Source organism: Podarcis cretensis (assembly GCF_951804945.1).
Source record: "Podarcis cretensis genome assembly, chromosome: 2".
In the NCBI taxonomy this organism is placed as follows: domain Eukaryota; kingdom Metazoa; phylum Chordata; class Lepidosauria; order Squamata; family Lacertidae; genus Podarcis; species Podarcis cretensis.
In genome coordinates, this window is record NC_137171.1 from 42556059 (window position 1) to 42582607 (window position 26549).

General features: G+C 39.6%; 1 protein-coding gene across 2 annotated transcripts in view; it reads right to left on the minus strand.

The window, feature by feature from the left end:
* Positions 1-26193, minus strand: part of FOXK2 (forkhead box K2) — a 30466-nt gene extending 4273 nt beyond the window's left edge. Inside the window, exons 1-5 of one of the 2 annotated variants that reach the window (XM_079966048.1) lie at positions 25770-26193; positions 10356-10550; positions 4320-4467; positions 2592-2738; positions 1195-1388 (exon numbers count right to left, since the gene is read on the minus strand). In XM_079966048.1, coding sequence (XP_079822174.1) covers positions 1195-1388; positions 2592-2738; positions 4320-4467; positions 10356-10550; positions 25770-26167 — 1082 coding nt within the window. In that variant the 5' untranslated portion in view covers positions 26168-26193. The remainder of the gene's footprint in view (positions 1-1194; positions 1389-2591; positions 2739-4319; positions 4468-10355; positions 10551-25769) is intronic. The other variant, XM_079966047.1, reaches the window with a different exon arrangement.
* Positions 26194-26549: the final 356 nt, after the last annotated feature.

The following is a 26549-nucleotide window of genomic DNA, read 5'->3' on the forward strand; positions in this document are numbered from 1 at the left end:
ATCTTTGTTACTCTGTCATATATGTTCTCCTTGGATTTCCCTACTTCTCTAACACACAAGATCTGCTTTAAATATTTTTAGATACATCATTTTTGAGACAATACCTAAAGAATGAATGGAACTGTTAAAAATTTATATTTCTGTTATTTCCACCTTGGTTTAAGCAGCACCAGAGTATTCTCCCTATTAGGAAACTACTAACTGTTCATGTTCTATTCGGAAAAGCATGCCTAGCCACTATGAATTTTAGTTAAATGATGGAACACATGAAGCTCTTAAGGAAAACTTTCAAAATCTGTGCTTACGTTTCTGCCCCCTGCACCACCAATACCACCACCAATACAATCCCTGTAGAACAAGGGAAGATTTTCGGGGGGGGATGTGTGAAAGAAGTCCCACTGCACAAGCAGAATTCATTGGACAATTGAGGGAGCATGGCTGGGTGTCACCCATTTAAAATATTATATAATGTATTATACACACCCAGATTTAAGCAGAGTGGGTTAGGTCCAAAAAGTAAATGGATACTTCTCCAGAAGGCTCAAGCCAGGGGGCAAGTCAATGGTTTAAGAAAATGCAATCAAAAGCCATGTAGAGCTGCTTGCTAGCTAGATAACTAGCTAGCTACTACATAAGAGTGAACAGATTGAAGGGAAAGAAGAGTGTGCCCTTGCTGGGCATTATCCCTGAGCAGGAACTGTGGAGCAAGAGGGCAGCTTGGCAGGTGTTATGTTAATAATGCAAGCTGACAACATTCAATGTGTGAAAGTCGATTCTTGTGACACTACATTACCTGCACTGTGTGAATCTAGCCCTCCACAGCTATTGTTTTGTGGTAACTGAGAAATGCAATGCACTCGAAAGGGCCAAAACTGAGAAGGAACAACATTACTAGCCAGCCTAAACTTTGGAGGGGGAGGGATTTCAAGCCCCCAAAATGGCAACAGATCTTTCATATGAAGCAAAACCCACCAAGTCTCCTCAAGAAGAAATTTTAATGGCTCCTTAGTGCAGTCAATCACAACCAACACCCGTTCTCTATTTAGGAAAAGTCCTTTATAATTGTTATACATCTAGCTCTAACAACATTGCAATTGCTTAGGACTGCGGTTACCCTATGTCCAGCAGAACAAGTCACACTTAAGGTGAAGCCTCTGAAAGTGTATTTTTTAACCCCCAACTTTGATTCCTTACCTAGAAGAGAGAGGTCCCAGTGGGGTTCTAAAGCAAGGTACTCCTCTCGGCCGCCTTTTCCTAAAAGCCTGCTCTATTAATTTGCTTTCAGAGGCAGGGTCTATCCTCCAGAAGGAGCCTTTGCCTGGTTCTTCCTGGGAACGTGGTACTTTGATGAAATAACGATTCAGAGAGAGATTGTGACGAATTGAATTCTATGGAATATAAAAAATATATAGAAATCATCCATCTCTTCAGTATCAAGCAGGAATATGGCCTAATGCAAAGGTTTCCGCTCCTTGTGAAACCAGTCTCCAGTCACCACATACTCATTTGACAGCAGTCACCCTTTCATCATAACCAACTTTTTCAGCAGTGGAACTATCACTACATAGCCCCACATATTTATTAGATTTTCAGGTCTTGCAGTTTCTCCCTCTTTAACACACGGTTTTGCCTTTTCCTGGTGCTTCAACTGTATTTTTACCTTCTGTCACCTGAAATACTTCAATACAGCAGTTTTAAATTTTACATGCTGAAAAGTCATTTGACATTCTGGTGGCCTTCCATGACTTGATCTTTCAAGCTCTTCACATTACACTCCTAGGATGTACTGAACAATGCCTTCTAGTTTCTTAATAACCAAAATATGAATTTTCCTTTTAAAAAGCTTGGAAATATTCAGGCAACATATGCTGTTCAGGCATGAACAAATACATGAGGATGGCCAAGGATTTTGGGAATAAAGAATTCTCCTCAAACTTCACTGTTTCTCTCCCATTCCATGTCCTCTTTTTTCCTCCTCCTTAAAAATTCCTGCCTCTTTTCCTCTCCCATCCCCTGTGTCTCTCCAATCTATACTGGAATATCCCAAGTTCTGCAACCTTACAATAGCTGCCAACAGACTACGTTATAAAAACAAAAGCACATGTTCAAGTTGGTTTTATTAGATGAAGAAGATAAGTAATTCAGTTTGGGGGTTTCTGGAAATAGCATTTGGAGAAGTTGGCACAGAATTTGTGACTCTTACTTAAACTGCTTTGAGGTTTTTTACAATCAAGCGATGAATAAATTTTATGAAATAAATGAATAAATAACATTCCATTACCAGACATTTAAGGATTTCTCACTTCTCAATTACACTTTTGAAAAACCCTCATCTCCCCCAAAATACATCCATTACCAACCTTTCTATGTGGAAAAGGGTCATGGGAAAAGGGTTAGTTTTACTGAAAGAACCAGTGTACCATTTTAGGTTACTGAAACAGCTAATCATTTTCAAAGCTCTAAAAACCTATTTCACAAAGTTAAACATATAACCAGGGCAGGAGGGGGGCTGTGAAGTCAGTGGCTGAAGTAGTAAGTAAACTAAGTCTTTTTCTGTTTATTTTACTTAAAACAATACTAGTTATGTTTACCTGCCAGCCCTTGTCTGCTGTCCTGTAGTAAGGATAGTTTTTAGTTATGTGCGTATAAATTCCATTTAGTGTAAGTTGCTTATCAGGTGCCATCGTAATTGCTTGTACTATTAGTTGTGCATAGGAATAAGGTGGCTTTGAGTCATCCTATAAAAGAAGATGAAAATGAATACAGTAAAGTTTTCTACAGCAGCTTATCCATTCAGTAACGTAAGAAATACATCAGTTGTGTATTACAATAAAGCTTGAAAATATCAGACAATTCTGGAATAGATTTGCATTGGGAGATATTATGTGTTTGAGAGTTGGGACTGATGTTGATCACAAGTGGAACTTGAGTCAACAGTGTGATACAAAAAAGGCTAATGTGAATATATGTTGCATTAATAGTTTCCATAGTTTCCAAGTCATGGAAAGTAATCATTCCATATTATTCTGCACTATTATTATTCAACCTCAAGTGGAACACCATATCCATATTAATCACAAAACTGGAAGATACCTTGGAAATCAACCCCCACTTAACGTAGGATAAAACTACATTATAGCATAGCTGGCAGCTGACCATCAAGTCTCTGCTTAAAAACTTCCTGCAAATAAAAGCCCTCTTCAGACAGTTCTATTCCATGATCAGATAGTGCTCACCAGTAGAAAGTTTCTGCAATGTTTAGTTGCATTCTACTTCCCTGCAGTTTCCATCGATTGTTTGCAGTAGTGCCCTCTAGAGCAACAAAGAACAGGTCTGCTCCATCTTCTGCATGACAGTCCTTCAAATATTGAAAACTGCTATCTTCTCTTTTCTTGGCTAAACAGATCCAGCTCTTTCAAGCATTCCTCATAGGATGGTTTCCAGACATCAAAATTCCATTAGCGTGCACACACTCAAGCTTGTCAATACAGCACCCACAACTTTAAACTACATTACTATGGTGTACTGAGATGTTTTTAAAATATGAATGAATGAATGATCCAGTACAGAAGTGCTCAGAACAGTGACTTCCCATGATATATAGACATATTGGAATGAGTTCAGAGGAAGGCAACAAATACAGCTGCTGCTTTGGAAAACAAGTCCTATTATTATAAAGAAAGGTTGAAAGAACTTGGCATGTTTAGACTGGAAAAGAGAGGACTGAGGGGTAACAAGATAGCACTCATTCAAATACCTGAATGGCTGTCACACAGAAGAGGACAAAGACTTGCTCTCTATTACTCCAAGTGGGCAGATCTAGGAGGGGTAGTGGGCTTTTCTTCGCTGAAGGTCTCCAAGCAAAAGCTAGACAGCCATCTGTTGAGGATGTTCTAGCTCTGGATTTCTTGCATCAAGCAGAGAGTTGGACTACATTGCCTACAAGGAGCCCTTTAACTCTGTGGTTGCATATTTGATGCCTTTTCGTTTTGAAACTAACTTTTATAGGCTTTAGCATTTTCAATATTCCAACACACAGAATGGATATAATTTGAAAGATATTTTAGAAAATCACTTGACAACAAAAAAGAAAATTGTGAAAGTATAATCTTCTAGCTTTATGATACTTTCTTAGCATTCCGTAGCATCTAAACTAAATACAGCACAGATATACAGGATACATGCTGTTTTCTATTTCAAACTACTAAACCACATATAGTTATTATTGCTACTTTTGCTTTTTCCAACCAATACATTTCCATTAGTGTAACACAGAACTCAAGAATCAATGGTACAATATTGATTCCAATCAAACTTACCTTTGGGCTATCTCCACCAGATGCTTCTTTGTCATTTTCTGACTGTGAATTGTCAGCCACTAGATGTAGGTCAGATGGTATTACACGGCCCATTTTGTACCCTGAAGAACCTGCACCACGAGGGCTAGATGGGCAGGAATTTGCAGCACTGTAGAATAGGAAGAGTATATCCATTACAGAGTATGTAATGAGTATATAATTAAAAATATCAAACACCCCTGGTTACAAAATAAATCATGCAATTAAGAACCTGCAATCATTTCCACAATAACCCTTATAAGTCTCTCAGCATTGTGAACTTTAGTAGTTATAGGGGAAGGAATCACTGGGATCTCTTTCATAAAGATAACATTAACCGCTATTTTATGAATGTGATGTTTTTGTGACGGAATTGAACTTAGATGTAAACATTTTTAGAAAACTGTTCTTCAGAGTCTAGTGCTTTACTTGTGTCTACAACAGTATATATGAAAATGGACGGACAAGCCTTAAACAAGGATGTGGCATCTCAAAATGTAGACCTACACAAGTAGGACAAGTACAGCTGCAGAAGAAACTGCTCAGTTGAAACACATAGAGTACAAAATTCAATGTGGTGAGACAAAGAGCCTTGACAAAGCCTGGGTAAAAAGATCACACTGTCAAATCCAGTTTCTCTTATAGGACATAGTGCTTGGAAAAAGATATGGAGGATAAATTTGCCAATTCACTGATGCCTTGATGAAAATACTCCATGTAAACAGTGGTTACAGCACAAATCTGAATGCTCTTTTTGAGGGGAAAAGAGAGGGGTCACTCACCAATGAAGGCAGTAGTGAGTGACATATGGGAAGAAGCAGGCTTTACTTTCCTGTTACTATTAGATTAGGAAAATGTTAATATCTTGGCAGAAGTCTCACATGCTCTCAATATAGAGAAAACAATCCCTCTTAAGGTCAAGAAATGTTTGATTCTACCTAGTTTTTCAAAAAGTGTGGTGCTGCCCTCTAGCAAGTGTGAAGAGCAGCCAGCCTTCGTTTCAACTTGGAAGCTGCGAGGCCTTCAAGCAACATCTTCCAACAGCACATGGGAGGCTTGACAGGTTGAGGGAGGGAGGTAATTATTGTTTTAGCGGTAAAGTGGTCCAAATGCTGGTTTTTAATGCCACAGCTGCATCCTCCTGCATGGCTGCAAGACTATAAAGAGACAGAAGAGTCTCCAGGCTGTAATCTGGCAATCTTACCAGATGCCAGGATTGCTTGTTAAATATGGAAGTGGTTGCATATAGGTGCCAACTGTCACATATTAGTTTGGAATAGATATCTGTACACGTAGGCAAATCTCTCACATGTGTCCAGTGACTACAGTCAGATCAAATGAGGAACTACATTCAGGATGGTAACCTTAGGAATGCAAAGAATTGTTTTAGGTGCATTTCCCTGTCTTCAGTAGTTTAGATTTGAGGTAGCTGAGGACACACCAGTAATGCACACCAGTTACAAAAGAAATGCTACAATGATCTAAATCCTCTTCAGGATATAGTGGGCTATGGTGAGAAGGGCAGTAAACCAATACAAAAGATTTCAAAAAAGGATGATATTAAGTAAACATATAATTTGTTTATTCTTCACAATGAACAATACCAAAAACTTTGTTAGATCGGATAATACAACAGAGACTAAAGATCAACCTGTGGAGAAAAGGGAACCAACTGACTCCTGAGCTACTGTTGTTAAGAAGTCTGTTTTGCTGCATGCCCACAATAGTACTGGCTTATGGGCCTATTTCAGCATTTCAAACTATCGACTTTATTTGTGGAAGTTTTCAGAATGAACTTATTTTTAAAAAGCATTCAAAATGTTGACTATGTAGCTTCTAAAATGTACAATTGATAAACAAATCAGCTTTAGAAAAGCACCTGCATGACAAAGACATACCCACCCCTGAACAGGATCACTATCCAGATAACAGTCAGCTATTGCCAACCCAGCTACTAGCTGGAGAATAAGCCCACATAATGGCTCCATCTTCCATTTCAGCAAACACTATGGTGAGATCCAAACACACTATCTACATGTGTGAATGGAAAGAGCTTCCTTTCATGTGCAGGGGGAAAGGCAGTATCTCCATTGACAACAGTCCCTCGTGAGATTCTGCTCCATAGGATCTTCAGCCTTTGGATGGGATTTTCTGGGTGGAGGCTGAGACTTAATGGAGTGGAAAGCTTAAAAGTTCCTGTGTGCAAAAGGAGGAGGGATTCAAATAAATTTTGACCCTTGCCTACAGGTTGTCGATAGGGCCTCCACCCAATTAAAAAGAAATTAACAGCATGCAATTTTAAATTAATTAAATTTGTCTATGACAATAAATAGTTTTGAAGAGAACAAAAAGCCATTTGATGATGCATGTGCATGTCATAGCAGATAATGTCTTAGAATATTAATTCTTTTTATGTTAAACAAAGAAAATGAATGCTTGTTCTAAGATGGTGCCTGCCATGTGTAGGTGGTTGGGTTTTTTTTAAGTACTTATATATAATTATTATTTTTACATGTGCTGCCCATTTAATAAGGGCACATTTTAGTCAGCCAATTTAAACTTACCTTAGCCAATTTAGCTTAGTTTTTAATGTAGATCTTATCTGGTAATATAGTTGGAGTCAATAATTTATGCAGCTCCAATCAGTACTGTGAAGATACTGTAAGGAGGAATCTTAAAAGCCTGATTTACCCTTGATCTTTCATAATTAATGCATCTTGAGTCTTTAAACACAGACGTTTGGTATCACCATTGGGGGAAAAGTTCCATGAAAAATATTGGCATCTCTGGGTCTTCCTTTTACCTTGTTCATATAAATGTGCAGGGTAACACAAAGAAGTTCTAGTCAGTTCTCCCTTGAGAAAGATTATATGGTCACAATTGCTTCTCTTGAGATATGTTGTTTATGTTTTGTTCTGATAGGAAAGAATTTGCATGGACGAATGTTTGTTTTGATACCAAGAATCAACCAATGTGATTTTATATTTATGTGCCTCAGAAGCTGCTGGACATGCTTTATTTTGACAAAGCAACTGGAATAAAATTTGTAATGTATTATAATTTCCCAAAAATAACACATGCACAAAAAGCTAATTTAAAATAAAACTCCAGGGTGCCTGTAAGCAACCACACTGTGTGATTCTCATTTTAGCTACAGAACCTCACTGCCATTTCAGCTCCCCATGACCTCCAGGAGTAGCTTTTTCGGGGGCAGGGCAGTGATGAGAGATTGTGGTAAGAAGGGGAGTTGGGAACACACACAAAAGTCACAGCATGTGCACAGAATGCTGCATGGGCAATTCTTTAGATTTCAGCATTTATAATGCAGTGCCTTTCCTAAATTGTTCTCAAAGCAGCCATGACTATTATTTTTAATGCTGTAAAGCTGAAAAGCCTTGTAATGTTTTCGAACTTATTTTGAATACTATTTTTAATGCTATAAAGTTGAAAAGTCCTCCCTCTCCTCCCTACAATCTGCTCTGGAGGGTTGGGAAGAAACCCAGAAAAGGTGTGTGGGGTGCACAGGAGCACATGGGGAAAGGAAAGGGAGGGGAAATTCTACTGCATGAACAGGGATGATCCTTTAAGGTCAATGACTTCATTGGATACAGCCCACATACGGTAGGCAACACAAAGACAACTGTAATAGATCTACAGAAGAATTTTGATTCATTACTTGTTATGTATACACTGCAGTCTGAGTTAAAATCAACCACACACATTTTTCACTGAACATACTACTACACACAAATCATGATTCCAAAGTCTCAGCTCAAGTCAGTTTTGCCACCTTTGTGGTGCAAAACCAACGTAAATATTCTTAAATGTACTCTGCACATTCTAGCTGCTTAAAATATTTTGCAAATGACATCCAAATTGCCTTTGCATCCTTGGTAAAATGATTTAGTTAAATTGCAATTAGAGATGCCTGCATACCCAACTTTTCTCCCCAAAAGAGATCAATTATTTGCAAGTGTTCCAAGTGAACGCTCAAAAAGGATCAAGACCATACAAGCAATCACTTTCAGCTCTTGCAAGGAACCAGAGTCCTCTGCCATCTCATCCCCTTCTACTACTTTAGGGTCTCAAAACCAACCCAGGGCAGGGATGTGGCAGACATTTTCCCACATCCCAACCCAACCTCCAACTGGAGAAGGCACTGAGGGTCAGGGACACTGAGAAATCCCACAGAACAAAAACAAGAAGGACATGCAAGCTGGAACTAATACTTTTCTTAATCTAATACTTTTTATTTTAGTATTTTCTTTTTGAAAGTGTTACCATAAAAGACAGTATTGCATTGCATCCAACTAAGTCACTGCTTAAACAAAATGACACAGTGGAATTTCCCTTCCGTTCCTCCCCCATGTGCTTCCCCCTCAAATCTCCAGAGTAGATTTGGGGGTACAGGGAAGACGGAGAAGTTCAGTTGTGTCGTTTGACTCATGCAGTTTGCTTAACTGAATTCATAGCAATTAAGATAGTCAACACAACAGAAACACCTGTTTGTGAGGTGTTGGCTGACCATTATATAAACAGAAACACCTTTGGCTCCCCCCCCCCATATTTGCATTTGCGATGTTAAGACTTTTCGTCTCAGCAATTTTTCAACCATTCCCTACTGGAGAGAGCGCACTTATTGGAGGCAAAAAAAAATAGCTGATATAAAAAATATCAGATGAGTTTCCCCACATTTTAATTAACTGAATTATCAATACAACTCAACAATATATGCATAAGCTTCAAACAAAATAAATAAAGATGGCTTATTAGGGAGATGGTCCATGTTGTTAAGTGACTTTGAGCATGCCCACCACCCATATAAAACCAGCTATTAGGTTACTACATAGCCAACATTTATCATGGTTCTTAAACTCAATCTAATGTTCCCAGGAATCCCAGCAGGTATGAATCATTGGTTCACAAAATGTTCCAAGTCTGACAATTTCTAAACACTCACATACTGAAAGCCAAACTAGACACAACAGCAGCAGACCTCTCCTTTTACATGCAGATTTCCCCCAATCATGTAGTTTAGGAGCAAAGGGGGCATGTGAGTGGGAACTGCAGAACCTTCCATCCACATCCACCGTTAAAACTCCCTACTCTCAACCATTCAAATTGTTCTCTCAGCCAGGCTCCGGTAGCAGAAGCAAGCCTGGCTGGGAGAAAAAGCACTGGAGAGTAGTGGCTGCAAGAAGTTAAGGGATCCTGGAAGGTATTCAGCACCACTCACCAGAATGCCTCTCTTCCTCTTAAAATTGAACCATCTGTCAGGACCCACACTCTTGTTAGCGTCTTCCTAATCCATCAAACTAGCAGCACCAAAAGGAAAGGTGCTGGAGACTGGCCCAGGCCACAGTGGTTTAGATCTTGCACCCTTGAACGAGAAATACTTGGCTTGGATCCTCCAGAGCCTGAAACTCAAAAGCCTGAACCCACCCAAGGAAGTAACTCTCTTCATGACAGGAACCCGAATCACCATGTTGGCCCACCCATCACTACAGGCAGTTAGCCCAGAGAAAAGTGTTATGAGTGGAGAAGGAAGCATGCTGGGCTTCAAGCTAAGAGTCCTGCTGCTTTAAGGTCTTCTACACCTTAAGGAAAGGAAAGTGCTTTGGAAGCTGATCTGCAGACATAAAAGGATTTAGTTCAATCCTAGCTTTTGTGGTTAGTTTGCTCACTTGGAGCTTTCCACGGTACTGTCTTGCCCCATGGGCGTACTATCAAGGTAAGCAAAGGGCATCCTCTCTCACCTACTTTATATATAATTGAGGCAAACCCACAATGTCTGAAACCATCACCTCTAGTTTGGCCTTGAGCGATCGATAGTACTGTAAATTCAAGTAAGACCAGCACAATTAGGTGGCTGAAGAGAAGGTGCAAGTCTACAGTTTATTCCCAGGTCGAGCTGAGCAAGTTTTATTGCACAAATGAAAGCTTCAAGTGATGTATACTTCATATTAAATTCTGTGGTCCTATATTAATTGTGCATGCAGTATAACAATGTCTAAATACCTGATGGTTCCTGTGGGAGAAGGGAGAGGACTGATCAGGTGAGCCATGTTGTCTGGAATGTTTATTGTTAGGGGAGAGATCTGGGGTTGCACAGGTTTCACTGGGGACTGCGGGGACTCCTGTTTTTCTCTTTTTTCATTGGATAAAGCTGTAAATGTTATCTTGATGTTTGTGCTGGGAAACCTGAATGTACATCTGCAAAATAAAAACAAAATGCACTTATTAATTGGAAGAGTATAATTTTTTATTATTTGCATAATTTCATCAGTATTACTTTACCCTAATAAAATGTTAATTGTAAAGTGTTATTTCAGGTTACAAAATGAGCAATTACTATTTGCAGTTTTTAAAAAGTCTTAACACAGAGAACTGAACACACATCTAAAGACCAAAACTAGCATTCACAGAAATAGCATAGTATTATGAAAAGATAGGTTTGAATCAAAAGCCTTAGTCCTACACTGACCTAAAATTGGTTAGGAAATGATCCATACTTCATAAAAGGGCATACATTAAAAACCTCAAGAACTCTTTTTTTTTTCTTTTTTTTTTTAGGTTACTGCCCTTTTCTCTAGTTTCTGGAGAAAATTTCAAAATGCAGTACATAGTGTCTTGGGGTGTGTATGTTATATTCTGGGTGGATGAGTAGTGTGTAAAACTGAAATCACGTCTAGTCAGAACAACCCCCTAGAACCACTTCTACATGAAAAATCTTACCTGCTAGAGCCAGTGTGAGATCTCACCTGAGATATCGCAAAAGCATCCATAGCCCACAAGAGTTTCCCAGAGTCCAAGGTTGAGAAATTAAAAGCTCTTTCCACGCAGGAAAACTCAGCAAGCAAACAGCTTTTAAACTCTCCACCTCGCATGCATTTAATTTGTGTGATATCAGCTGGCCAGCTGCCAAGCGCATAGAACTGTGATTGTAAAAGTTAAATATGTGCAAGTAGTGATCCTACAGTATGGCAGGATTACAACCAACTTGTTCAGCTGAAATAACTCTGACAACCAGGGGCTGCTTCAAACAGTTGAATGTCATGGAGGTGGAGGAAGAAATAACTGTATAGAAATACTGTATTCTTTATTCCTGATACATTTTGAAATCTGCTCTTTCATGGACATAGACCTAGTTTGTTAAAGCTATAATTAATCGTTATCCACATTAGTCAATAATATAAATACATACACATTCACACAAAATGGCTTTCTTATCTGAATATTTCAAAGGATATCTCCAACATATATTACACAGTTACAAAGGTACAGAAATCAGAAACCAAAACAACCCAGTGATTGGAACACCTATGAAGGTAACAAATAATGAAAAGCATACCCCACCCCCACCCCAAATCTCCTTCTCATAGTACTAGAACTCTGGGTTACTCAGTGAATCAGGGTAGGTTCAAGATGGATGACAGTGCTTTTCACAGTGCTTAACTATGGCAATAGTAATACTGTGTCGGGACACAGGCGGCGCTGTGGGTTAAACCAGAGCCTAGGACTTGCCGATCAGAAGGTTGGTGGTTCGAATCCCTGTGATGGGGTGAGCTCCCGTTGCTCGGTCCCTGCTCCTGCCAACCTAGCAGTTCGAAAGCACGTCAAAGTGCAAGTAGATAAATAGGTACCGCTCCAGCGGGAAGGTAAATGGCGTTTCCATGCGCTGCTCTGGTTCACCAGAAGCAGCTTAGTCATGCTGGCCACATGACCCGGAAGCTGTACGCCGGCTCCCTCGGCCAATAAAGCGAGATGAGCGCCGCAACCCCAGAGTCGGGCACGACTGGACCCAATGGTCAGGGGTCCCTTTACCTTTAATACTGTGTCAGATGGCTTTAAAAGGGAATTAAGACAAAATCATGGAAGTGAAGTCTATTAAAAGATATTAGCTATATTTTCCTAGTGGTGCAACAATAAAGCTGCTAGCACATTTGCAAAGCCAGCAGGGTTGTGAATGGTTTCAAATGGGATGGGGGACCATTCATGCATTGCAGGGTGTTGGGCTAGATGACCCTCAGGGTCACTTCCAACTCTACAATTCTATGATTCTATGACAAGCAAACGGACTCAGGTTCAGAGGCACTATACCAGATGTTGAGGACAGGCAGCAGGGAAGGGTAGCCCTAACTGAAGCCCTAACTGTGAGCTTCCTAGAAACACCTGGCCTCTGGAAGCAGAATGCTGGACTAGATAAGAGAGTTGGAGTGATCCAACAGAGTTCTTATTTAGACTGAAATTAAGATGGACAACCAACTCCTCCATAAACTGGACCAAATTTCCTCCCTACGCTATATGTATTTTTACAAGCACGACACCCCACAAGTTTAGCTTATACCAATTTTTCAATAAAAATAATTTCAGGCCAAGAGCAACTAACACCAATTGAAGCCACTTCTGGAAAACATACGTCACTTGCAATTACAAATCCTACCATACTTTGCAACATTAAACCATATAAAATTTAAACCTCCAAGGCTACCAAAGAAAAGAGCTCTAAAGAAACCAAACACAGCATCCTTGCACAGACTGAAAGGAAGCCTGAAAGAAATCTGCCTGCAGGCAGTAGTTACTGTAGAAACCAAGCTCTTCATCGTTTTTCCTCCAAGCAGAAGACACAAAAGAGCTGGAAAGCAGGGATCGATGGGAAGCAGCTTATAAAGCTGCTTGTCACATCAGCTGCAGGAAAACCAGACACTAATTCATTAAAACTACCCATGTAATGCCTCTGGAATTTGAGGCTCCATCGTCTGCGAGTACAAAAGAAACTCTGCCTATGGAAACGCTGCACTTTTAAGTATTTGGCATCTTTCAACACAAAAGCTAAACACAGGCTGGTTGTGTGGTCTCTAAATTTCATCTTCAACCTTAAGAACATGAATGAATATAATTTGCCTGGAAGAAGACTGCATGTCTACACTTGCTTCAGATTTATAAATGTCTGTTTCAGCATCTTAAACAACTTATGCCACTTTGAAGTAATAGAACAGTTGCTTCAAAATCAAGCTAACTTTTCCCCTTTCAGTTTATTATTATTTCCTGCTGTTAAATTAATTCATATTGTAAGCAGAAAAGGATTTTCTATTCTATAACCACTGTAAGTATCTATGTTTCCATGTGAGAAGGTCAACAAACAAAAAGCTGTGCCCTTCTATTAGACACTTACCCAACTTTTCATTCATATGCAAGCAGGTAGGTGTCTCTTTGGTGTAGTAACATTTAGGCCACATCACACCAATCAACAGCATACATTTCAAGCAGCCACTTCTAAGTTTTGACTAAATTTCTGGATAAACACTTTTTTCTGTCAGAAAAGTTCTCATAATACCAAAAAGAAGACCAACAAGCCAGATGTTTTCAGGAGTATGAAGGGTGCATATAACTTGGCATCTTCATCTGAACACAAAATTAAGGCTATATACTGAGATAATGTGGCTGTGTTTACTGTGATTTGGAGAGTACATTATTTATATCCCATCTTTTTTCCATGTATGACATACATACAAGGCATTCATTTTTCAAAAAGTCATCTAAGAGAAGACTTTTTCCTTTTGGTATCTGTATTTTTTCTTTTAAAAAAATAGTGATTAGCCACTATTTCTTGCCAAAGGCATCTCAAAGCAACTTACAACCAACCAACCAACCAACCAACCAAAAACCCATATAGATACATTAAAATGAAGAAGAAGAAAATACTATTATATACTACCCTAATTTTCAAGCAATGAGAGATTCCAGGCAGGGGTTCCATGCACTTACCCAAGGTTTGGTTTCCTGGAAATAAGAGACAGCAGAGACTGCGGTGTCTTTAGGGTATTTGGTTTATTTACTCATATATAGAACCTGAACATAAGCTGGAGAGGCTTACAGCATTAACAACACTCCAAAATTTCTTGTTTTTCCCATAGTCACAGGCTTGGATTCTAGGAGAAATCAAGCATGTCTCTCTCCCAGCTTCTGCTGCTGCCAGGTTCTGCCTGTATTGGATGTAAATTGCTTTTATGTATCTGCTGGTGCTTTAAATTGTTTATATATATATAAGGTTTTAATTGCTTTTATTATAAAAGTTTTATACATGTAACTGTTCTGGTGTGTTTAATACAAGCAATTGCTCCATATGTTTTTACTGTATTGTAAACTGCTTTGGGGTGTGTCATGGGAAGTGTTCACAAATGAAATGAATAATAATTAAAAAATAATGAACACATCAGATTTCAAATGGTCTCCCATCCAGGCACCAACCAGATCCAGATCTGCTTAGTTTTGGATGCCTGCCTTGAGCGCCTTTCAATTAGTGATTGAAAGATCAGTCTTTTTCCAGTCAGTATCACTTTCATATGTATTCAATCACAAATCCATTCTTTTTTATAAAAAAAAACTTCTCTAAAATGCATTGACAATATGCATTCTGTGTATATTTTTCTGAACCACAACTGTACTGCAAAATATGGCAAAGTATGCAATGTTCTGATTCATGTATCAGTGCAAGAATGGCAAAATAGGCTGGTTCACTCTGAAATGCAGACCAAACATAATTCTCCCCATCCAACTTCCAATGCATGTATAAAATGGGAACATAAGAATCCAAGGACATAGGCTGGTAGGCTCATTTGTTCTAACTCTTGATGCTAATTCCATCTAGCCCAATGTTTTATTTAGACATGTTTACTGTAGTTTCTGAAGGGAAAATAAAATTAAAAACCTGGACTGTACTTCAAAATACTGTGATTCTATAATGTGACTATATTGTGCAAATCTTATGCAAGCCATTTTGAGAGCCTTTTCTTACTACAAAACGAGATATATTAAATCAAACAAACACACTGTTCAATTCATGGAATCATACATTTTATGCACTCTTACTTCTGAAGGAGGAGGAATCTATGAATGATGCAAGCTGCTGCAGTAGCCAACATAACAACAAAGCAGTGTTGTTTTCAGCAATATACAGCACAGGTTACGGCCTAATTAATCTGTAACCTTTTAGTTCCACAGTCTCCTAGACAAGCCCAGTCAGCATATGGTCCAACAAGATCAGCATATCACTTAAACTTAACAACCCATGAAGCAGTGCACCTAAGCATTCTTCAGATTAACCATTAAGAGCATCTACTTTTCAACAGTTTTCTAAGCACATCATTTTGGACATATTCCTACAGATTTAAAACTTGCCCCACTGAAATCTGATTAATGCCTGACAATAAGAGCAGACGAACCACTCATTTTCAATAGCCTCTCAAATCCTATGCCAGTGTCTCCCAAATCTTGAGCTTATGCCACCCTCGTGAGCTTATTCTGTATTCTATCTCCACCCCAAATCCAGCATTATTAAGTCTGTTCCACAGCTGGGTGTGCGGAGATCCTTGCATACAGTCATGTACATGCAACTTGCTGGTGTTCACAAAAATCTGTGGACTGCGGAACTAACTGATTACTAGCATTAGAAAAGATAGCAAGCCATATCTGATACTTCCTAAAACAGGAGTAGGCAATGTGGTGCCCTCCAAAAGTTTTGGACTCCAACTCCCATCAGCCACAGCTACATGGCACAAATGGTAAGAGATTATGACTACTGTAGTCTACAATATCTGGAAGGCACCACACTGGCTATCTCTGTCCTAAAACCATATATAGGAGAACACCATTAGAACAAAGCAGGTCATCAAAGCAGTCAGAGGGGAAGCAGCCATCCTCACAAATCCAGGGAGAATCCTCTAAAAGCTCTTCTAGCATTAATGCTACTACTACTACTAATAATAATAATTTGTACCCTTCCCATCTGACTGGGTTGCCCCAACCACTCTGGGCGCCTTCCATCTAATATAAAAACACAATAAAACATCAAACATAAAAATCCACCCATGTATTGACACCTTTTCCAGGCCAAGCCCACATTGGGAGAATCACTGCTTTATGAGGCAGATAATATCAACCAAAGCACAAGAACCTGCTTCCTTCCCTGCCAGACCTTCACACCAGTAGGTGTGCTGCTAGTGTGGCGATGGCAAAATGCAGCTGACTGGAAGTGTGGCTGGCAAAGGATAAAGTCCTACCTTGCTGAAATGGCAGCTTTGTACCTCTAAGATGGTACAAAGACTTACATTCAGTACCTCAAACTGCTGTCTATACAAAGGATTGGTGTGCAAGAATCTAAGCACTTATGGTTAATGTTAACCAAGCATATAGTACAGTCAATGAGCCAAGCTTTAGGCTGCCCCAGAAAAGGGGGTTGTATGTATCTAACTTATTTATGTTAGAGAGGTACAAGGTACTTACTGCAGAGCTATCCAAGGTTTAACACAAGAATCCAAGTAGAGAATGTAAAATTACTTAGCAAAAAACAATCAAAATTTCAAGTAAAGAGTGCTTACATTTATCTTAATGACAACTTGTTGAAACAAATGAGGAAATCAATTGTTATTTTTTAAAGAAAAAAATCAGTGACACCATCTATATTCTGTTAAGAAATACAGATGGACATCTTATGTAGGGTTCAGTTCCAAGAGATTATAGTTAAAATTAACCAAAATTTGTCTGGGTTCAGACAAAGCCTAATAAGCTAATAAAAGCAAACAACCTGAGACAGCACCATAAAAATCCAAACACAGTAGGTAAATAAACAAAATTAAAATGATATTTAAACTCTCAGGAAAACAAAAGGGCCTTTGCTCCAATTGAAGATAGGCACAACTCAAGCTTCCCTAGAGGTGTGATTCATTAAACAGGGCACAAAAGTAACCCATTCTCCAGTTGCCACCTACTTTATCAGTGACAGCAGAACTACCCCAAAAAGGACCTTAATGAAGACCTTAAGGCATGAGCATGCTCATATTGAATAAAGGTAAGCATCAGTACTTTGACTCATGTCCAGTAAGGGCAGGGAACCAGATATATGTCTCAGCATCAACAAAGTTTCAGCCCCAACACCTGGTTTTCAGTTAGCACTCTCATAGCAGTATTTTGCTCTAACAGCAGTTTCTGAATTCTCTTCAAAGTCAATGCTATGTATAATGCATTGTGATAGTCTAACCAGGAAGTTGCCAGGCATAGTTAACTGAGCTAGATTCCCTCTGTACAGGAAGAATTCAAACTTGTGTAAGGCACTCTGTGCCCCTGCCTCTCCAGTTACAAAGCTGGATGGAGGACCACCTCCAGAACACAAACCTGCTCTTTCAGAAGAAGGGCCAATTCACCCAGAACAGTTTCTACATCACTAAACTGGACAAATGAATCACCTACCAACAGCACCTCCATCTTCTCTAGACTGAGGACCATATTAGTTGTGATAGTTTCAGCCAGCACAATGAATACCAGTAAAGCAATGAGGCTTCCCCCCCACCCTCTGCAAGACCCCAAAACCAGCTCTTGGGGGTCAGGAGAACAACAAATGAGGGGGGTGATTGTTCCACTTGGCAAACAACGTTGAATTCCTCCGAGATTGTTTATTGACTCTCATTCAGTCTATAATCAAACCCAGATGCTGATCTGGTACTTAAATTGCCTTCCTTGAATCAGCTGAAAATGAAAGTAGTGCTGGGTTTCACTCACTTATTGATGGCACTTAATATATAAAACAGCATGTGGGACAAGATGGAACCCTGCAGGACCCTATAGCATAAATGCCCTTGAACGAAGCACCACTTTCTAGAACTAGCTGTTCAGATAGGAATAGAAGCACCATAACATTGTATCCCAAATTTCCAAACTGACAGTCTGAAAAAAGAAAATGATTTCTTTTTAAAAACATAAACATAACAGTTTTTCTGGAGGAAAGAAATGTGTGGCTTCATTGAACTCAGTGGGACTTTATTTCTGAATCAAGATGCTTAGGATCATGCTACATAGTTTCTTGGATTATTGAAACAAGCTTAAACAGACTTGCATTCCACAAAGCAAACTGCTCTTTGAATTTGCAAAATTCAGTAGGTGATCATCAGAATGTTGTTGCTTTCACACAACTGAAACTATAGATTTCAAGACATACAGAAACAAACACTTTAGGGAAAAGTCCTCAAAGTATGGTCTGAAGACATGTGAGGCCAGTACCTAGCTGAAGCTAAGGTCAGTGCCTGTATGGAAGTTTGGTGATATATAAATGCAAATAGGGAAATAAAAACTGTATCTACATTTTTGTTATAGTATTCACAGAGTTGATAGCAAGTGGCAATACCTACCTTTACCTTTATAGCATGCTATCTATAAATAGAAACCCAGGACTTCATAAGGAATGTTGAGATAAGATGCAGCTTCTCCTTTCAAAATCACCCCAAAACCAGAATCACTATTTTCTTCTTTGGAGGGAAACTACAATGACTACAAAAATAGCTTAATAATTATTATCTCTTCATTCACTATGCAGTCTGTGTGTCATCTTCTGATTATTATGTGAATGTCAATGTCTACCCCTCCCATGCAATGCTGCAAGTCACTCCAAGACAGAGAGGCAAGCCCAGCAAAACTAAAGTCAACAGGTATATCCTCACCAATCTAAAGAGTAACTGGAGAAAAAAATTAATTTCATGGAAAGAGAAAAGAAGAATGTTGCCACTCATGCTTGTTTACAAGCTCTGTTTACAACACAAACACATCCATGAAAGTTTCTGCAAAACTAAGTGGGAATATAGTTGCCAATGCTATTTATTGTATTTAACAGAAAATTTCTGCTCGTGCTATGTGACATAGTGCAATGGGCAGAGCTATAGTGAAGGCTGCCATCATGTAACCTCTGCTATAATTTTCAGGATCCAGCTACAAGCATCATCAAAAATCAAAGTTCCTCCTTTTAGTAACACTTCCTGCTCCTGCTTTTGTTGCCCCAATTTTGTTTTATGACACGGATCCAGCATTAGTAGCCTCAGTCATTACCCACAATAGATTAAGTAAGGTGCAAAACATCTTAGCAAAACCTGAACCACTTTACAATCCATGCTGCCTTCATCATGACTTAGTTAACACTCTTATAGTGCAACCCTGTAACACTGGTTTCTTATTTATAATATTTTTTGAGCGGGTGGGACTCTGTTAGGCTACTGGGATACATTGGGTCCCTTCCATTACAATATTTACTATGTAATATTTCAACTAGGTATCTTTTGTTTTCGGTTTTATTTTCTTTCCTGTTAGAACTCAGGGCTTCACCAATGAATCTCTTTTGTTTCTCCTCCAGGGCCCTCTGATAGCACAATAAGGAATTCAAATTAATGTTGTGGGGTCCCAATTTACCATATTTCTTTTAAAATTGGAGGCTCATAATATTTGTTTATATCTAGAAGCTGAAAATGAGTCTTCTGGATCCCAATAACAGATTGATATATTGTATAAGAAAGAAAGTAAATAGAGGTTTAAACTATGCTGTGAATGAAAAACTAAATAAACCAAAAGGAAGGAAGACAGGGAGGCACCAGAACAGGAAACCAAAAGAAGAAAAGACCTCAAGGTGCACAATGATGCCCAATGCATTTTAAGTCAGAAGAGCTTTACCTCAGAACAACTAAAGCAGTTTCTTCTGAGGAACTGTTTAAAACTGTTTAAAAGAAACTTGTTCAGTTACCATTAGGAAAATACTCTTGAACTGAAATCCACTGGACTCAGATTGATTATAGCACACCCTTGAAGTCACATCTATTCTTCATACGCTTAGAATGTAAGTGGCATATGAAAGGGCACAGAAGTCAGTTATTGCAGTTTGTAGAATACATGCAATGGCAATGTATTAACCAGCAAGCATCTCCTATTAATTGTGCCAGATGTCAAATAGTAAAAGCATTGTTTTTTTTACTATTTTGTAACTACATTTTAGTTGATGCACAGCAGAAGTTATTCCATGGGATTCATAGTCTGTTACAAGTTTTTGATCTTGTTTACAGCAGTTGAACACCAATGCTGTTCTACACCTGTCTTGGGAACAAAACTGATGCCTAGTGTTTTAAACAGAGTATTCACTAATGGGTTTAGATCAGATGTCTTGCCTTCTGTAAGTGTCTAATGTTCAAGAGCAAGAGGCTATCATCAGCTGTTTCTGTTTTCAGCATGATAAAGGTTTCTGTTCTCCTGTATTAGAAACTTATTGATGTACTGCTCTTTGGGAATCCTACATTGTATTTGTTAAGAGTCAAGCTACACATTTATACTGGATATTTGCGATTGATTCTTCTTTTTTAACTGAAATGTAGTTGTAAGTTCAGTTTGTATAGAGTAGAATGTGTGTTCTTTCGAAGGGAGTGTTTAAATCTTCCCTTCGTAATTTTCTCCTAATACCCCCTCCTAAATCTATCACTGCTGTTTATCCAACAGGAGTTGGGGGCAAATTAGAAGCTCCCTGAAGCATCATTTCATTTTTAAAAACATTTAATAAATCAGACATGGATTTCCCATTTAACAGGTAGTTTGACCCCAAGACAAGTAGTAAATTGAACCTTTCTTCAATTTCTTAAGCAATCCCCCCTAGAGGTTCTATGACTTACTGTATCACAAGATTAGAATTCTCTGTTCATACTACCTATGCTGAACTAAAACAAATCTTATCTCAGAAGGAACCAAATTTTAAAAATCTGCCACAGTATAATAAGATTTATTAGTGATTCACTAGCAATTGTGCCTATTCCTTTTCTCAATGAATAGAATTTGGAAGCTAATAATTCATAAACCCACTCAGTTCAGTTTGTTTACATACAATATTGAACAGACATGCTAGTAAGGGCTAAATCAGAAGTCGCCTACAGCAAAGAACTGGATTAAATGAAGCAGGGTAGAGACTCTTCATCTGAAAGAGGTACATCTTAAGCTAAGCAATTCTAAATATTATTGTTCTTGAAAGACTCCTTATTGTGAAAATATTATTGCTGTTTGTATTTACTGCTTAAATGTATACGTTTGCATGTATTTAAAGTGATAACTACTCCTAAAGATAAGACACAACACATCACTGAGACTTCAAATACCATCAAAACCAAGAAGCAATCATTGACATCATTCTTTTATTCCAGAAATGTGTGTTTATTCTGAAGACATGTACTGTATAAGCACACAATATTTTAGAGACTGAAACATGGAACACCAGTCTCTTACTAGAAAACTACACATAACAGTATATATAGTCTGACTTGGACCACAGCTGTTGTAACCATCTGAAAATCCACTCCTAAGCACTGGGGAAGCCTCTGGAATAGTATTGCATCTGGACAGCAACAGGGAACTGACAAAAATCGAGGGGAAGCAGAAGTGCTGTCCGCCATGTTGCAACTTGAGATCCCAACCTCTATCTAATGTTAATTCTACAGCAGTCAATAGATATCAATCATTCATGTTTTTATTACTAATGCTCAAAGCAGTGATGGCCAACCTTTGGGGCAAGTGTGTCTAAAAGTCCAGTTCAAAGTATAAGAGAGTGCTACTCTAATACACACTAATGAATAGATGCAGTCCTCCTGGGCTCTAATATAATTTTGCTTCTAAACTACAGAGAAATTGTTGCAAAGAGGAAGCTGGCAGGAGTGCATATGGCATAATCACACTTGCAATCTTTCTGCTCCTGTCCAGGTGTGCAGATGTCTGCTACTTGAGCCACAGGTTGGCCACTTGAGCAATGAAGGATATAACTTTAAACAATTCATTTATAAATATAAAAGGGATCAATGTGTATACCTATTAACTGCAAGGCCTCCACCTTAACTTTTGCTGTGCAGTCAACGACTACTTACCATATTTCTCAATACTTACACATTTTAGATATGTATATGGATTGAAAGAAGGCTTCCATCTTTCTATGTTTTAAACTATAGTTTCAAAATCTAGAATGAAGAATCCCCAAGCTGTGTTTTCAAATATTATTATTTCTAAGCTGACTTAACTGCTATGAAAAATTAATTTGAGCAAATTTTATAAATTATTTTAAGTGGCCAATACTGGGATTCTAAGGTATCCAAACAGGAGGGGGGGAAACACCTGAATTTGCAATAGGGATTTGCCCGATTAGGGATTTGCCAGTATACAAACTGCTTCCTCAAAACACAAACACTAAGCAAGACAAACGCCACGGCTTGTGTGTAAAACAACTAGTTACAGTCTGAATCAAAATTTTCTGTTTAAGATAAACAAAACCTGCTATGTAACCACGATAAGGATACATGTAACTCATAGCTGACTATCGCCATTATCAATTTCTGCTAGTATTCTGGCAGATGGAACAATTCCAGGCTACTCATTGGTAGCATACACATTTGAAAATAAGTATTTTTACTATAAAGAGTAAAGAGTTAGCCCAATATGCTAACCAATATGTCACAAAATAGATTTTTACTATACCTTCTTTAGGGTGTGAGACAACCATAATATTAATTAAGGTCAAATCTCTGAGTGTCAGACCAAAAACTCCCAAGAAAAAAGGAGGATTGGTGGAACAACAAAAAATAAAAAAAACCCAAATATGGACTGTAACACAGAAGGTTAATGTGAATTTCAGATACGTAACTTATATGAAAAATATACAAGCTAACTTAAAGCTCCCTAGTTCATAATAAATTTACAATGTGTCACTTTAAACTGAATCTCAAAGCAGGATTGCTTGTCTACAAAGAAACTTCAAGTGTGTAGTACACTAATGCTAAACAGTGCTTTGCACTGTGCACAAGTTGCAAAATGAGCTGTATGACTAGAAGTAACGAGAATTAAAATCCACGAGTTATTTCTAAGTAAACATGGTAAGAAGCAAGCTACAAAACATAATTTGGAACTCTTGCACAGCTAAGCTATTCAAGCTCCATTTTCATAGTTTTTAAACCAATGATTATTAGATTTAAACAAGATCTATGTCATACAACTTTGTAAAAACCTTATTTCTTGGCAACAGATTTCAAAGTTTCTTTATATGCCTTCACATTATAAAAGGATTTGATTCTACAAGCTGAAACATGAGCTTAACTTTCCTAGTGAAATGAAAATAAGTTTTGATCAAACCACCAATATTTGTAAGCACACTCTTTTTCAGCAACAAGATATAAAGACATTAAAAGCTGTTGAGCCTAAATGAAAGCTGGACTAACTACTCATAGCTAAACAGGCTTTTTCAAAGTCTAAGTAAACACCACTGATGAAACCCTGGCAAAGCTCCTAACTGACTTCAGTGGGGTGGAATTTCACTCCAGGTCCCTTGGTAAGCAGATCTCAAAATTACCTAAGCACTCATTCTGAAGTTAAACAAGATTAAGATCTCTTATTATTTACAATAGACTTTCAATGTTTTATTGTTTTGCCTATTGCCCTCAATCCACTATGAGTAACAGAAAGATGCTAGAAAACTGCTTAAAAGTGATGAAAGGATCAAACAAGGAAATTGCACACTGGCTGAGCTGTTTAAGATGAACATAACTAATCACACACCAGGTTACTGGACCAGACCTTGATTTTAATTCTAAGTCCATCTACTTGAAATTTTGACTGAAATCACTAAGGCTTGTATCCAATTAAATACATTTGGAATCAAGTTTATTGGGGTGGAAGGAGTTGTGAAAGAAAGATGAAAATCTCAAATAAACTATTGACAAAAAGGTAGCTGTAAATTCCACATAATTCCACATTATAAGTTAATAACTAGTTATTTCACATAAATATAGGATTATCAGTGTGCTGCTTAAAACGGAATCAGTCTTAACATTTGCATATTCTTTCAAAAATTCTTTTGCAAATGGTATTTCAGTGTAGGTGATGTACTATGTTACACCATTCTCAGACACACCACAGGTTGGAATGCTGTGACATGTCACTAACACAGCTAGCTACATCCTGAAATTAACATTTTAAACAGCATTTTTTTTCCTTGATTGTGATGTAACCATTTAATGACTTTGAACTTTCCCAACTTTTGGGGGGGAGGGGTTGCTATTTGTGCATATAATGCACTGAAGGGAATAATGACAAAAATAACACATGTGATCACAGAGCAGTCTTATTTCAAACCACGTGTTACCTGACTTCCTATATTCCTAGATTTGTAAGGTCTTCTGAAAACTATCACAACCCATTAAGCTACAAAATTAAATAAAGTATTCTCTCAAAATCATCACAATGAACAGACCAAGTTCACAAATGAAATGCTTAAGAGAATTTTCCTCACAAATGAATATTCAGATTCACAGTGACAAATCATCAGGTGTGGATTGGAGGAGAAAGTATCATTTCAAATTTTAAAATTAAAAGTTACATGCTCCCATCACTCAATATAAAACTGATTTTTCTTTTACATTACACTATATTAAGTACATGAAGCACAACCATGGTTAAAAACAATGTATTTGTGCCTTCCTAACAGATTCCTTTCAGTTTCAACAAAATAACTCAACAAGGCAAAGCAGACTATTTGCTTTGCTTTTCTGTATCGTTGCCAACAGTATGAATGGAAGTCACAGTTGACAGAGGTCAAACAAGTCATTTAACTGTATTGACAATACAGCATTATACACAGAAACATAACTAAGCAATGGTAAAAAGTATTGAAGTCCCTAGAAAGGGCTGACTTAAAACAAGTGTTGTTGGGGCTTTTTTTATTTAGAAAATTGGTTAAGAAGCAGTATTATTTAAATACCTCCGAAAACTATTGCGCTTCAAAAAGGGTGTCCCATTAATGTTTCCTAATCGATATCATTTCAAAGCAGCACATTTCTAAACCATACCACACTTTCTGAATTATTATTATTTTTAAACCCCGGAGTGACATTTTAGCCACAAGGCTATTGTATCACGAGGCATTCTTGTTCAGAGCACGGAATGGAGGTCTGTAGTGCTTCGTTTTCCCCTTGGAAGACACGGAGCCTCCTGTAGCATCGGGGGAAATACAAATCGATAAGATGACAGATGTGCGTGGCTTGAAAGGAGGCTCTCGCCCCGATCAACGTTGCGGGCAAAAGGGGTTATTTGGTCGAGGGCTGAGCAGCCTTTAAGACTTAAGCCTCGAACCAACACGAGTTACACCCAAATAAATACACCGCCCGGTGGGGGAGGGTGGGCTGGGGGGGGTGTGTGTATATATATATATCATCACGGCTCCAAAAAAGCGCTAGGAAACCGGTCGAGCGACCACGCGCGATGCCCACGCCTGCCTGGCAGAAAAGAAACCGGGCTCAGGTGCTGCTGCTGCTCCTTTGCTGCAGACACCCTTCAAGCCTCCTTGCCCGGGTGCCGCGGCCAGAAAGAGCCGTAAGGCGTGGTGCCGTCCCTCCCTTTCCTCCGGAGCGCCTGGCGGAGAGGCCTGAACCCGCCTCTCTCACGCCCCCTGACTGACACACCGGGAACGGGGAAAGGGGGGAGGGGAGAAAGAGAGAGAGAGAGAGAGAAGAAAAGGAGGTCACAGTGGCGCCGGAGCGCGTGTTCCTTCCACCCGTCCACTTCGCACGCACCGCCCGGTCGTCCCTCCCTCCGTTCCGCACTTACACTCGGGGCAGCTGCAGCGGCGGCGCCCCCCGGCGCTGGAACACCCCGTCCACGAAGACGCCGTTCTTGCCGAGGCAGCGCAAATAGAAATCGCCCCCGCCGCCAGACGGTACAGGGGCGGCAGGGGTGGCGGCGGCGGCAGCACCATCGGGCTGGGGCCCGGTCCCATCGGCGGCGGGGCCGGCAGCGCTGTTGGCGGCGGCCTGGGCGGGCGGGGCCGTGAAAATCTCGAGGTGCCTCCTGGAGATGAAGCTGGAGTGGCCCATGCTCACGTCCACCGAGCCTTGCGAGGAGTTGCGGCCGATGGTCACCGAGCGCTTCTTCATGAGGTATTCGAACTCGCGGCCCTCCAGCCGGGCCACGGCCGCCGCCGCCGCCGCTGCCGTCCCCGCCGCCATCTTGGCCGAGACAGCGCGCGGGACCGAAGGGGGGCCCCCCTCCGTCAAGTCCCCCCCACCCTGCGCGCGCGCGTGCGCGCCCCCCGCCTCCCCCACACGCCGCCCGCCGGGCCGGCCCCAGACACCGACAGACACAAGCAGCGGAGTGCTACCGTGCAACGCACACTTTCACGCAGCCCCCCCCCGCGTCCGCCGGACGGGCGGCCGGCTCGGCCAATGGGAGCGCTGCACGCCCATGGAGCTATTCCGCACATGCCAATTGCAACCGGCGCCGGGACCAAGCGCAAGACAGCAAGGTAGATTGTGCCTCAGAACAGACAAGACAGCCAGGCAGGCGGTAGAAAAACGCGGAATGGATTATATATGGATATATGCACACTGT